This window comes from Scyliorhinus torazame, chromosome 30 (assembly GCF_047496885.1).
Source record: "Scyliorhinus torazame isolate Kashiwa2021f chromosome 30, sScyTor2.1, whole genome shotgun sequence".
NCBI classification, from domain to species: Eukaryota; Metazoa; Chordata; class Chondrichthyes; order Carcharhiniformes; family Scyliorhinidae; genus Scyliorhinus; species Scyliorhinus torazame.
The window spans coordinates 23,465,732-23,480,061 of record NC_092736.1 but is presented as its reverse complement, the minus strand read 5'-3'; the positions used below and the strand labels follow the sequence as shown (position 1 = coordinate 23,480,061).

General features: G+C 51.4%; 1 protein-coding gene across 1 annotated transcript in view; it reads left to right on the top strand.

Moving 5' to 3' along the window:
• The window catches only part of cib2 (calcium and integrin binding family member 2), a 150,698-nt gene that overhangs the window by 117,479 nt on the left and 18,889 nt on the right, over positions 1 to 14,330 (top strand). The window contains exon 3 of the mRNA XM_072492965.1: positions 3,103 to 3,214. Within this exon, the coding sequence (XP_072349066.1) occupies positions 3,103 to 3,214 (112 nt within the window). The remainder of the gene's footprint in view (positions 1 to 3,102; positions 3,215 to 14,330) is intronic.

The window sequence follows — 14,330 nt, the reverse complement described above, 5'->3', positions numbered from 1 at the left end:
GACTTGTGGGAGGAAACCGGAGCACCCGGAGGAAACCCACGCAGACACGGGGAGAACGTGCAGACTCCGCACAGACTCTGACTCAAGCCGGGAATCGAACCTGGGACCCTAGCGCTGTGAAGCCATAGTGCTAACCACTATGCTACCATGCTGCCCACCAAACAATGACCTTCTGACCCTGAGGGAGACTGATACTCACTGAACCATATTGACGCCAGTAGGTAGCCACTGTACAAAATAGTGACATCGAAACAAACCTGTTGGACTTTAACCTGGTGTTGTAAGACCTCTTACCATAAAAGTGGCATGAGAGCTGCATGTTCTGTTATAGTGCTGTTTAATGAGAACTAGTGTGTTAAGATTCAGAAACTGCATGTAATCTGCTATTATTAGGGTTTAAGGTTAAAAGCTTAAATATTGTTTTATTTTCTTTTGTTCTAATAAAGTTTGTTTATAAAATAACCACGCCCTATTTCTTATATTATGACTTCTGGAATGAACGATCTTCTGCACCGTCTTAAAACTTTAAAAGGTTATGGCTCTGGTTCAGTCTCTTAGGCACTGTTGAGAGCTGATCAGGCATCTACAACACTAACGAGTATGATTGTCTACCTGACAAACTCCATGTTACTGGTCACAGGTTCTGTGGGTTCTTGCACGGCTAATGAGCACGATCCCAGAACCGTATCTTCGACCACACACTTGGTAGGTGTTTCCGGCAAATAGGATCTGTATTTGGACTCTAGACCGCTAGTATTCCTTTCTCAGGCTCCTTTACTGGGCCTCCTTTTGCCATCGGGTATCCTCGAAGAATTGAGTCCCTTCAATGTAGCCAAAACCAAGACATAGAGATTTATTTTATTGAGAGAATCTATTGACTCTCCTCCCACCCAATCCAGTGTCCCCTATTTATGTTTGTCAGCAAAGACAATTAATACCCATCACCTGTTTCTCTTAACCTTAACAATGTGATTGACATAAACAAACCTGAACAATGTCATTGATAAGACATCAACATGCTCCCTGTAATTCTCAACTGCAAAAATCCACCACCTTGCCACTGTAAAACTATTGGTTAGTAATAGTTAGGATGGTTTTGTCACAATTCTAAGTTGAGAAATGGTAGGTTAAACAAAGGACGATGGATTGAAGGTGGTTGTGGCCAGGTGAGAGCTGTATGGAAGGATGCTACTCCCTGGAAACGGGAGCAGGGAAGGTCACCGCTGGACATTACATCCAATGTGGTTCCTGTGGTTCCAAATTCCACTGCAAACCAGCTGAGCACCTGGCCAAAGATTAAAATGGGAAGGTAAAGGTAAAGATGTCTGTTGGTGTGTGTAGTGGAGGCTTCAGCGGGCTAGCATGGACACGATGGGAAGAATGGCCTCCCTGTGTGCTGAAATTATGCTATGATTCTACCTGAGATTGAAAGACACAATAGAATATGACTTTATTGCGATCTAGATCCCATCTGAGAAAGTGCGATCATAACCCTGGCCTTAAAACCTAAGTTGGGGCCTTAATAGCGAAGGCTTTCAGCACAGACACACGAGAAAAATTAGCTTTGTATTCCCTCTTCTAAAACGACAGAGTTGGTAGAGTTGTGTATGACACAGAAAGAGGCCATTTGACCCATTCTGTCCATGCTGCCTCCCCTCAGTCCCATTCCCCACACGATCCCCATCACCCTGCAAGTATACTTCCCTCCAGTTTCCACCCAATTCTCCTTTTCAAACCGTGGGTCATCTCTGCTTTCGCCACCCTCGTAGGCAGTGGGTCCCCAACACGTTACCAATCTCCTGTGTAACATTTGTTCTTCCCTCGGTTCCCATGTATCTCTGCGGATTTTATTCTCAATTGATTTTCTTTCAATCCATCGGGCCTCATTTATTTTTATCCAATAAAGTCGATGTTACTGTTTCTCGTTAAGTGCTTTGTTCTTTTTTAATGCAGTCATCTCCGCTCCGACCTGTCACCTCCCCCATGGTGCGTCTGAATAACTAAATCCGTGTAAATAAGCAGCTTCCCTCCCCCGATCCTGCCCCTCTTCAACCCAGCTCTCCTTCACTCGTTGACTCGTGCAATGAGGTCGGTACTGCCCAACAGTGCCCCACCTAGGGAGCAGTCCTGCGTTGGGAGATCAGACAAATAGCCCTGGGGTACTTCAGGGGCGCACTGCCCTTTCCAATGGCTCACCCAGAATCAGATTCACGAACGTGGGTGTGGGTGGGTCCAGCTGAAAGGCGGTCAAACCCTCTCCGAGTGAGGAGGGGATTGGATTGAATTGAAATGACAGCTCAGAAGAGATGGCACGGTGGCCCAGTGGTTAGCACCGCTGCATCACAGCACCAGGGACCCGGGTTCGATTCCAACGTCTGGTGGCTGTGTGTGCGGAGTTTGCACGTTCTCCCCGTGTCTGGGTCGGTTTCCTCCGGGTGCTCCGGTTTCCTCCCACAGTCCAAAGATGTGCAGGTTCAGGGGCTGGTTTAGCACAGTGGGCTAAATAGCTGGCTTGTAAAGCAGACCAAGGCCAGCAGCGCGGGTTCAATTCCCGTACCAGCCTCCCCGAACAGGCGCCGGAATGTGGCGGCTAGGGGCTTTTCACAGTAACTTCATTTGAAGCCTACTTGTGACAATAAGTGATTTTCATTTTTCATTTGAGGTTAGGTGGATTGGCCATGATAAAATTGCCCCTTAGTGTCCAAAGGTTACTAGGATAGGGCGGGGGTTTGGGCCTAGGTGGGGTGGTCTTTCGAAGGGTCGATGCATAGTCGATGGGCCTCCTCCTGCACTCTAATGTGCTGTCTTGCATGGCAATGCAAGTCAGCACGAGTATGTACAAACGCAGGAAGGCTATTAAAAAAAAACCCTCTCAAGGCGTGGATTTTACTTCCTCGACTCCTGTCCACCCGGGTCGTTTAAGCAGGATAAAACTGTAGGCGCTGCCAAATTGTCCCAGCTTCAGCGATTCCAGGCATAATTACAAAGTGCGGAGCAGATGTACTGTGATTGTAAAGCTGGCAAAGCCTCGGGGCGTGCCAAGTCAGTAATGAGCATGGACGATGTCAAGGTTCTTTAAGGTTATCTCTGGTCTCTCTGCAGGTTGCATGGTAGATACCACGAGATGGCCCCACACATAGTGCCAATGGATTACACCAAAGAGCCAGATGTCAAAATTCCAATACAACTGATAACAAACATGCCAGAACTAAAGGTACTGGATCGGTGGGGGTGGGGGTGAGGGTGGGGGTTGGGGTGTGGAGAGGGGGCGGGTGGGGGTTGGGGGGGGGGGGTGGTGAGACATCCTCGTGAACAGCTCCACTCACTGTCGAACACATCCTCCATAAATCTGGGATGCTTCTATCATTGAAGAGGGTAATATCACCTTAGCCACGCAGCTAATGTCAGTGTTGTTCTTTATTATTTAACAAGGTAGGAATTGTAGGAGACAAACAGTTATTTTCATGACTCCGGGAGGAGCCTCTGTTAATCATTCCGTAACAAACTGGATGGTTGACAGTCCGCTGTCGAGTGATACGTTGAGAATAATGGGTTGTGCCGCCACTGGGTGGGGACTTGGGAGCTTTGAGTATGTTATTGGGAATGAAGAATAGGCACACCGAGATACGGAATAATGGCTGGGATTGAAATGAGCCCGCCGGAGCAAAGCTAGGTGCCTCACGGAATTGTGACGGAGCCCGATTCCCGCCGACGGGGAAGCTGACCCCCATTTTATTCGGTGACGGGAATGGCTGGCTCCGAGGAACTCGCCTCCTGGTTCATTCTGCTCGCCGCTGAGCCACTTGAAAGTCATGGTCCTCGAGCCCACCAGGAGATTGTGGCTCAGGGATTCTCACAAAGTCACACCTGCCTCGTGAAGGCCGCTTGCTAATCCCTGCTGTGTTTATCAGTGGCGCCCCTGCGGGTGAGGGAGGTGGGTGGAGCGTGAGGGGGTTGGGGGGGGGGGGTGTGCCCAATGAGAGCCAACCCCCCCGATCTTAATTGCACCTGATCCCACCTCCTACACCCCTCACTGATGGTCCGCCATCTTCTTGCGGGGCGGACCTAGAGAGGACGGCAACCACGCATGCGCGGGTGACGCCAGTTATGCGGCGCCGGCCACGTCATCTATGCGGCGCCGCCTTTACGCGGGCGACAAGGCGTGTAGATGACGCGGCCCCGATACTGGCCCATTGTCAGGGCCTGAATCGGTCGGGATCGGGGCCGTTTCGCGCCGTCGTGAACCTCGACGGCGTTCACGACGGCGCGGCCACTTCGGCGCGGGAGTGGAGAATCCCGCCCATGACCTCTCGGGGAATACCACCGCCTGCAAGTCCCACACCGTCTTGACTTGGAAATATATCCCTCCCTAATAGCACTGTGGGTGTACCTACATCACATGGACAGCAGCGGCTCAAGAAGGCAGCTCACCACCACCTTCTCAAGGGCAACAAATGCTGGCCTAGATCCCAAGAACCAATGAAGATTAAAACTGGGGGTGGGCAGTAAATGACAGCCTTATCAGAGATGCCCAGAACACAGTGAAAAAAAGAACTCATGAATTAAGTACAATTAGATAATTCCGACTCATCTTACGGAGAGTCACTTCCTGGCAGGTTTTAGCTGCAAAGTGGCAGGTGAACATTTATTGAAACAGTAAAGTGTCTTCTGACGAGGAAACCAATTATCAGCCTGGTGTAAAACATTTCAAATTTAACCATTAGCATAATATTTTAGCGTTACTGCCAATAGGAATTATATCTCATCGGACCTGGCCTCGAAATATAACCTGAATCTAAACACCCCAAAAGAAATAGACACCCATAAACCTGTGCATTCTGTGAGCAAGTTTTACCAGGGTGTAAATTTATTGGGTGGGTTTAAAAAAAAAAATTCAGAGTACCCAATTCTTCTTTTCCAATTAAGGGGCAATTTAGCACGGCCAATCCACCTACCCTGCACATCTTTGGGTTGTGGGGGCGAAACCCTCGCAGACACGGGGAGAATGTGCAAACTCCACACGGACAGTGACCCAGAGCCGGGATCGAACCTGGGACCCCGGCGCGGTGAGGCAACAGTGCTAACCACCGCACCACTGGGCTGCCCGAATCTTTGGAATTCTTTACCCCAGGAAGCTGTGGAGGGTGAGTCCTTGAGCATTTTCAAGGCTGGGGAATTAAGGGTTACGGAGAGAAGGCAGGAAAGTGGACTTGCTGAATGTTAGATCAGCCCAGATATTATTAAATGGTGGAGTAGGCTCGAGGAGCTGAAAGGCCTCCGACTGTTTCTTATGGTCTTATACGTATGTCCACACATTATTCATACCCACACACCTGCACCCATGGGCAATGTCACCCCCCACACATAAGGACACTACCCCACACACCCCAAGTGAGGGCAGCCTGCTATGGGGCCTCTGGGAGACCACCTCTTCAGGTCCCCCCCCAAACCCCCTTACAAAACCACCTCCCTTCTAGGACCCCCACCCATCACCCACCCAACCTCCCAGAGGCCCCTACTTACCTGCCCTGCACTCCCCCACCCTTCAACCCCCCCCCCCCCCCCTCCACCCTCATTTCATGGACATGGTCCCCCTCTACCCCTTGATCCTTGGCAGTGGCATCCTGTCACTTGGGAACCCTTGCACTGCAAGCCTGGCACCCAGGCTGTGCTCCTGCTGGCTTGGCAGTGCCACCTGGGCACCTTAGCAGTGCCAGGGTGGCAATGCCAAGATGCCAGCTGGGCAGTGACATGGGGCAGGATCCTCTGATCCTGGGGCGGCCCATTGCCGTGTTTCCCGACGGCATCAACATGGCCTCAGGATCAGCAATTCCCGATCCCGGCGTCAACTGGGCGCCGCGGGATCCGCGCATGCGCAGTGACACCGGCGCTGACGCGCACATGCGCAGTGGCTTCCTTCTTCTCGCCGGTCCCGACGGAACATTGCGTCGGGCTACAGGGGCCGGTGCGGAAGAATGGAGGCCCCCAGCCTGAGAGGCTGGCCCGCCGATCGGTGGGCCCTGATCACAGGCCATACCACAGCGGAGCCCCCCCCCCCCCGGGGTCGGACCGCCCTCCCCCCCCCCCCCCACAGGCCACCCCCAGAATCTTCCACGCTGAGGTCCCGCTGGGTAACACCATGTTAGAACGGCGCCGGCGGGACTGGGTTTTTTGGTACAGCCGCTCAGCCCATTGCAGGCCGGGAATCGCCAGGGGGGGGCCCATAGAGCGGCACCCGACCGACGCTGCGCCAATTCTCTGTTCTGCGTGATTCGCGGCGATTCTCCGGACTGGCCCCAGACTGAGAGAATCCCGCCCAAGGTGCCTGCATTCCAGGGGGAGAGCCAGGTAGCCACCCTGCACTTACCCTGACCACCCAGGGGTTTCCGATGGGCCGGGAGACCCCTCCTGGGGATGTTCTGCCTGGTCCACGTTTGTGTGGACCGCACTGATCAGCGCCCGGCTGCAGCCTCCTTGGGGAGGCCGGAGAATTGAAGGAGAACAGTGGATCCAGGGCAGGTAGGCCGTAAGTAGGTTTACGACCTACTTCCGCGAGCGTCATTCGGTCCCGTCCATTTGGAGTGGGATTCCGATTCTGACATCTTGCGGGAGTTTAGTGGATCGCGTAAGGCTGTTAGGAGGCTCGCTGCAGGCCACTCCCGGCATTCTGCGGCCGCGTTGTGCTCTCGCTTGAGTGCAAAGCAGCCGGAGAATCGCGCCCTATGTGTTGGCTAAACTGGTGAGAAACTATTTTTTTTTTTAATATTAATTTAGAGTACCCAATTCATTTTTTCCAATTAAAGGGCAATTTAGTGTGGCCAATCCACCTACCCTGCACATCTTTGGGTTGTGGGGGTGAAACCCCGCAGACACGGGGAGAATGTGCAAACTTCACAAGGACAGTGACCCAGGGCCGGGATTCGAACCCTGGTCCTCAGCGCTGCAGTCCCAGTGCTAACCACTGCGCCACCATGCTGCCCCATGAGAAACTAATTAACTTAGAAATTTTGGGATATAGTCGCCCCCTTAATCTCTGTTTTCAATGGGCGAGCCCTTATTTTTAAACAGTGACGCCCTAGTTCGAGAATCTCCCACAGGAGGAAACACCCTCTCCACATCTGCGCTGTCAAGACTCCCCCCCCCTAAGAATCTTATACGATTCAATCAAGTCGCCTCTCATTCCTCTGAACTCCAGCAGATACAAGCCCAGCCTGTCCAACCAATCCAGATACTAGTCTGGTAAACCTTCTCTGAAATGCTTCCAACGTATTTACAGCCTGTGGTAGTATGCATTAGGGGTCATGTGGGACTGTGAAGCCGTGATGTCATTGGCTGACAGATCCCGGGTCCTGGTTGGCTGTTGACCTCTAGCTCCGCCCTGAAGGCGGAGTATAAGAACCAGGAGTTCTCCCCCGCAGGCCAGTCTGTTACTGAACTGCGGGGAACAAGTCACGCTTAATAAAGCCTCATCGACTTCATCTCTATTCGTCTCTCGTGAGTCTTTGTGCGCTACACAGCCTTCCTTCAATAAGATGACCAATACTGTTCAACGTACTACAAATGAGGTGTCACTTGAGTCCTGTACCACCTGTCCTACCCCCACAATTTTGTATTTGTTCCCCCTCAATAAATGGTAACATTCCAACTGTTTTCCTAATAGTCGGATCGTCAACTGCTCCTGGCTGCAAAGACCATAAGACCATAAGACATAGGAGCAGAATTAGGCCACTCGGCCCATCGAGTCTGCTCCGCCATTCACTCATCGCTGATATTTTTCTCATCCCCATTCTCCTGCCTTCTCCCCATAACCCCTGATCCCTTATTAATCAAGAACCGACCGATCTCTGGCTTAAAGACAAAGGTGGGATCAGCACCTCCTCCACACGTCCTGACCAACATCTTTCCTTCAACCAGCAGGTGAGCTGTCAGTGGGCTCTTGCTGTGCACAAATCGGCTGCTGACAGGTTTCCCCACACGACAACAGCGACCGCACTTCAAAGTGCTCGATTGGCTGTCAAGGGCTTTGAGATACGACGGGGTAAAGCCATTTCAGAAATACCCCTTCTTCCTGAATGGAGCTGCTGATGACAGGACGTCGAGCTGCTATTGCGATGTGGCTCCTGGGACCTTTCCCCCCTGCCCCCCCGGGCACGGCAAACCCTAACTGTACCCACAGCGGCAGCTGGCACTGCCCATGCTGCTGCCGGTCCGGGGTGTGAGCTCACGGTGAGCACCAAGCGCCGGGGGAAAGGGGGTTGGTTTGACCTGAGGAATTCAATCTAAGCACAGCTCAACAATACCAGGAGGCCTTGAATTGCAGCAGCAGGCTGATCCTGACCTGGAGTTAGAGATTTCTAGAAAGAGGCCGTTACTGAAACATACTTTTCCAACGCTGAATATCTCAACTAAAAAGATGTCCCGGGGCAATGAATAATTCAGGGTCACGCGGATTCTGATTTCCTTTTGAATTGGGGACAGCCTCTGCACAAGGTTGAACTCTTTTCCATGGGGACGAGGAGGCCATTCGGCCCCTTGAGTCAGCCCTGCCATTCGATAAGATCAGAGCTGATCTGATTGCAGCACAGTGGTTAGCACTGCTGCCTCACTGGGCCAGGGACCCGGGTTCGATTCCGGCCTCGGGTGACTGTCTGTGCGGAGTCTGCACCTTCTCCCCCGTGGCTGCGTGGGTTTCCCCCGGGTGCTCCGGTTTCCTCCCACAGTCAAAAACTGTGCAGGTTAGGTGGATTGGCCGTGCTAAATTACCCCTTAGTGTCCAGGGATGCGCAGGTTAGGTGGGGTTACAGGGCTAGGGCGGGTGGACCTAGGTAGGGTGCTCTTTCGTTGGATCGGTGCAGACTCGATGGGCCGAATGACCTCCTTCTGCACTGTAGGGATTCTAACTCTGCTTCCCTCTCTGTCCCCATAACCCTTGACTCTCTTATCTATCAAAAATCTATCTATGGTATTAAACTGTGTCCCCTGGTCCGAGTCTCCCCACAATCCTCCCAGTATTCACCCTATCAAATCCCCTCAGAATCTTGTATGTTTCATTAAGATCACCTCTCAATCTTCTAAACTCAAATGGGCATAGATCCAACCTGTTTAACCTTAAGATAAGCCCTTTATCCCAGGAATGAGTCGACTAAACATTCTCTGAACTGCTTCCAGAGCAATTTTATTATTTTTCACAGAAGGAGACCTGAGTAGTGTGCACAATACTCAGGATGTGATCTCACCCGGGCCCTGTACAGCTGCAGTAAAACCTCACCCCTTTTACATTCTGTTCCCCTCGCAATAATCGGCAACGTTCCGTGCAATCACTTGCTGTACCTGTGTACTAACTTTGTGTGATTCATGGACCAGGACAGCCAGATCCCTCTGTACCGTCACGTTCTGCAATCTCGCTCCATATAAATAACGTGCTGCTTTTCTATTCTCACCATACTCAAAATGCAGTCTCACTTGAGTCCTACCCAACTGAAGCCTATCACCGCCCCCCCCCCCCCCCCGCCGCCCCCCCCCCCCCCCCGCACGCACTTTTGTATTCCGCCCCCCTCGCAATACATGATAACATTTCGCTAGCTATCCTTTTTATTTTAAATTTAGAGTACCCAATTCATTTTTTCCAATTAAGGGGCAATTTAGCGTGGCCAATCCACCTACCCTGCACATCTTTGGGTTGTGGGGGCGAAACCCTCGCAAACACGGGGAGAATGTGCAAACTCCACACGGACAGTGACCCAGAGCCGGGATCGAACCTGGGACCTCGGCGCCGTGAGGCAGCAGTGCTGCCTCCCCACTAGCTTTCTTAATAGTCTGATCGATAGCTGCTCCTGGCTGCAAAGGTGGAGTCGGTACCTGACACTGCTCTTGGGCATTCATGGACAGCATGTCTCTCTCTCTCTCTCTCTCTCTGTCTTTTTCTCTCTGTCGCTCTTTCTATATATCTCTCTATGTCTCTCTGTCTCTTTCTCCCCCGACGTGCCCCGGCCTCTACCCCATGCCCTAACCAACATCTCTCCTTCAACCAGCAGGTGACCTGGCTAGTGCTATCATGGGATCTTGCTGTGTACAGATTGGTCTGCCTACAGGCGTACTCTCCCACCTGCCTTGGTGTCAAAGGCAAATTTAGTGACCATACATTTGCTCCCTTCATCCATCCCGTTGATATAGGCTGTAAATAGACCGGGCAGTACTGATTGTGTGCCCCCCCCCCCCACTAATTACAGCTTGCCAACCTGAAAAATGACCCACTTTAGAAGGCAGACGGTTGAAAGATATTTTCATTGATTTGTGCATCATTAACAAGGTTACTGAGGCAGGAACCCAGGAATAAACACACCCAGCTCCCAGGTCCCCAATGGGACACCATACTGAGAGCAACTTTATGAACCATCATGATGAACCTGATTGTGCTCCATTGAAACTTAACTCTTTGCTTGACTCTCAAACCTTCCGTCAGACAGTTGTGGGTTCAAGGCCCACTCCAGAAAGTGGAGAAAATAATCCAAACTGCTCACACTCCAGTAGAGTACTGAGGGAGTGCTGCACTGTTAAATGTGGCGTCTTTCACTTGAGATCTTAGGCCAAGGCCCCATCTAAGTGGATCTAGGTGCAGCCCCCGCTGGCCAAGATCCAGATCGTACGGATTCGCCCAATGCCCAGGACCTACCTGTCGTGTCTGGGAGACGTCGCTCCGTTTTGTACTGGCCCACACAAACGGCGACTCGTCGTAATGGCACCTGTGGTGGTCTCCTGGGCCATTGGAGACCCCCCCCCCCCCCCCGGTGGGTGGTCAGGGACAGAGCAGGGTGACACCCTGGCGCTCCCCCGGCACCCAGTCACCTTGGCGCTGCCAGCCTGACACCCTAGCAGTGACACCGGGTCACCCTAGCAGTGCCACCCTGCCAGGCTGCCCGGGTGGCACTGCCAGGCTGCCCGGGTGGCACTGCCAGGGTGTCAGGATGCCAGGTTAACACTGCCAAGGGCCTTTCCAGGTACAGGGGGGAGGGGAGTGGGACGTAGGGGAGGGGGAGGAGAGCTTCCCGGTTGCCTCTCCAAGGTTGGAAGGGGGGGGGTGGTGGTGAGGGGTGTCACAGAAACTGGGTGCGCTTCAAAGTGCGGGAGAAAGATCGGGTCAAAATGGCACCCTGATAGGGCGGCACTGGGACTGCAGCGCCGAGGACCCGGGTTCGAATCCTGGCTCTGGGTCCGTGTGGAGTTTGCACATTCTCCCCGTGTCTGCGTGGGTTTCACCCCCACAACCCAAAGATGTGCAGGGCAGGTGGACTGGTCACGCTAAGTTGCCCCTTAATTGGAAAAAAATAAATAATTGGGTACTCTAAATTTATTTTTAAAAAGGAGAGGAAAAAAATGGCACGCTGAACTGCAAAGTTCACCAGCGGGAAAGCCCCCTAATTGCGGTCTCGGTGGAGAGAATCTCCCGAGGCAAAAAAAACCCAGCAAAACATTGAATGGCGGGGCTGCGGCGTCGAGAAGCACCCCACTAAAGGCACCATTCAGCAGACTTTACCTTGAGCCCATTGAAGCACATCCGTGGTCTCACCAATGCCCTGTACAAGTGAGGCATAACACCCTGATCCCAAAGAAAGCCCCCTGGTGGCCAGTTAAGTGCCTGATTGGCTCATAGCCCACAGGCCTTCATGAGAGATGATAGCAACATGGGTTTCTCACTGGCCCTCAGCTGCCAGCAGCAGGACACCGTCACCTCATAGAAGTCCCTCCAATGAGAAAATAAGAACAGGGAGGAACAATATAAATTAAATGGCACAATTGCAGACAAACCTAGGGCTGTATGTGCACAAGTATTACAAGGTGGTAGGACAAGTTGCAAAGGCTTTTTCAAAACACTGGGTTTAAGAATAGAGATTGAGAATAAAAAAGCGAGAAAGTTATGCCAAACCTTTATAAATCATTGCTAATGGCCTCAGCTGAAGTATTGAGTTTCTGTTGGCCGTACTTTAGAAAGGATGTCAAGGCCTTAAAGGGTGTGAGGTACCAAGGATGAGGGACTTTAATATGGAGAGCCTGGAGAAGCCCAGATTGTTCTCATCAGAGTAGAATCCCTACAGTGTAGAAGGAGGCCATTCGGCCCATCGAGTCTGCACCGACCCAACAAAGGAGCACCCTACCTAAGCGCTCTCCCCCGCCCTATGTCCACAGCCCCACCTAACCTGCATATCCCTGGACACTAAGGGGCAATTTATCATGGCCAATTCACCTAACCCACACATCTTTGGACTGTGGGAAGAAACCGGAGCACCCGGAGGAAACTCACGCAGACACGGGGAGAGCGCGCAGACTCCGCACAGACAGTGACCCAAGCCGGATTGAACACGGGGTCCCTGGAACGGTGGGGCATCAGTGCTAACCACTGTGCGGCAGTGCCGTAGAGAAGGTTACGAGGAGATTTAATGTAGGTGTGCGAAATTGTGAACAATTGATCGGTTCTATGAGGAGATGCTGTTTCCATTGGCAGATGGGTAAATAGGCAGAAGGCCCAAACATTCAGATTGCCGTCAAAAGAGCCAGAGAAAAATGTAGACGTTTTCTTTTCAATGTAACGAGCTGGAATGCACAGCCTGAAAGGGAAGCGGAACCAACAGGGAACCTGATAAATGCTTGAAAAGGAAAAACAAGTTATGGGATTCTGAGGAAAGAGCAGGGAAGAGTGGGAACAATCAGATAAGTTCTTTCAAAGGAACAGCACAGGCACAGGGGGAAGAATGGCCTCCTTCTGTGCTCTACCTGGCTCCCATGCTGAGGTAGCAGTGCCTGCTGGGAAAAGGCAAGTCAAGGCTGAACAATTTCGGAGCTTTGTGGGGGGGGGGGGGGGGGGGTTCATGTCTGGTTTAGGAGACCTGATGACAAATCGCTCACTCCTCCTGACCGCTCAAGGGTGGGGTACAAGTGAAGAACTGGTGAAAACTAACCGTAAAAGAAAAGCGCCAAATCTTCCCCGCAAAAGAAAAATAATAAGCATTTTGCTCACACAAGACGACAGAGACTCTTTCGGGATGAGCCAGGCTGGAACCTCTGGCGTCTTGATCTATTTGGCTCATAAAGCAAATGACTTATTGATGTGACAACATTGAGTCAAAGCAAGCGCAACATCAAGAAATATATTGGCCCGTGCAAAGACATTAGATAAAGATGTTGCAATCTGAATATGATAATGAACTGGCAGACAGGGAATAAGTGAGCTGTTTATTAGACCAGCTGAGTTCAAGCAAACAGGCACAAACTATCCATTAAGCAAACCAATTACCCTCGAAGCATCAAACAGAGTCACATTGTTAATTCAGCTCACTGCAAAGAGGCACTGTTGTTTCTTTTAAGCGGGTGTTGAGAAAACAGCCTCTCACCATTCTGATAACTTGCCAGCATTGGCAATAATCTGATTGATCTGGAGTCATAGAATCCCTACAGTGCATAAGGAGGCCATTCAGCCCATCGAGTCTGCGCCGACCCTTCGAATGAGCAATCTCCCCATGTCCACTCCCCCGTCATCCCCGTAACCCCATAACCTAACTCGCACGTCCTGGGACACTGAGGGACAATTTAGCACGGCCAATCCACCTAACCCGCACATCTTTGGACTGTGGGAGGAAACCGGAGCACCCGGAGGAAACCCACGCGGACACGGGGAGGACGTGCAGACTCCGCACAGGCAGTGAGCCAAGGCTGGAATTGAATCCGGGTCCCTGGCGCTGTGAGGCAGCAGTGCTAACCATCATACCACCCAAGTTGGCGACATTCATTATCAATAGGTCATTCCCAAGCCCTGGATAATGAAACAATTGACTATTAACTGTGATAATTCCAAACAAGGTGTGAGGAATCCAAAAGGGGGGGCCCTGAAGCGTTTCTTTTTTTTTTGAAACGTTACTTAATTTTCGGTATGTGGACAAGGGCACTGCTGATTTCCCATTAACCATCTGACCTGGATAAAGGGCCTGCGAGAGTGAGGTTAATGGGCAACCGCGTTGGTGCAAGACTGGAGGTGTATGTAGGCCAGACCCGAAAGAATGGCAGATTTCCTTCCCTGTATGACATTACTGAAACCAATTGGATTTTTATCACAATCTAACAGTCTATATAATCTGACAATCTATATACCTAATCCTTTTGGGCCACCTGTATTATAGAGCATTATATGCTCAGGCCTGGACTAAACCATCCAAAACGTCTTGGTTGCACACCCTACATTTTAAAAATGTCTATTTTTTAAATTCAACCATGAGCTGCAAGCAATGCTGTGTAGGCCAGTAGCACATCCTTAATTGCCCTTGAGAAGGGGGTGGTGAGCT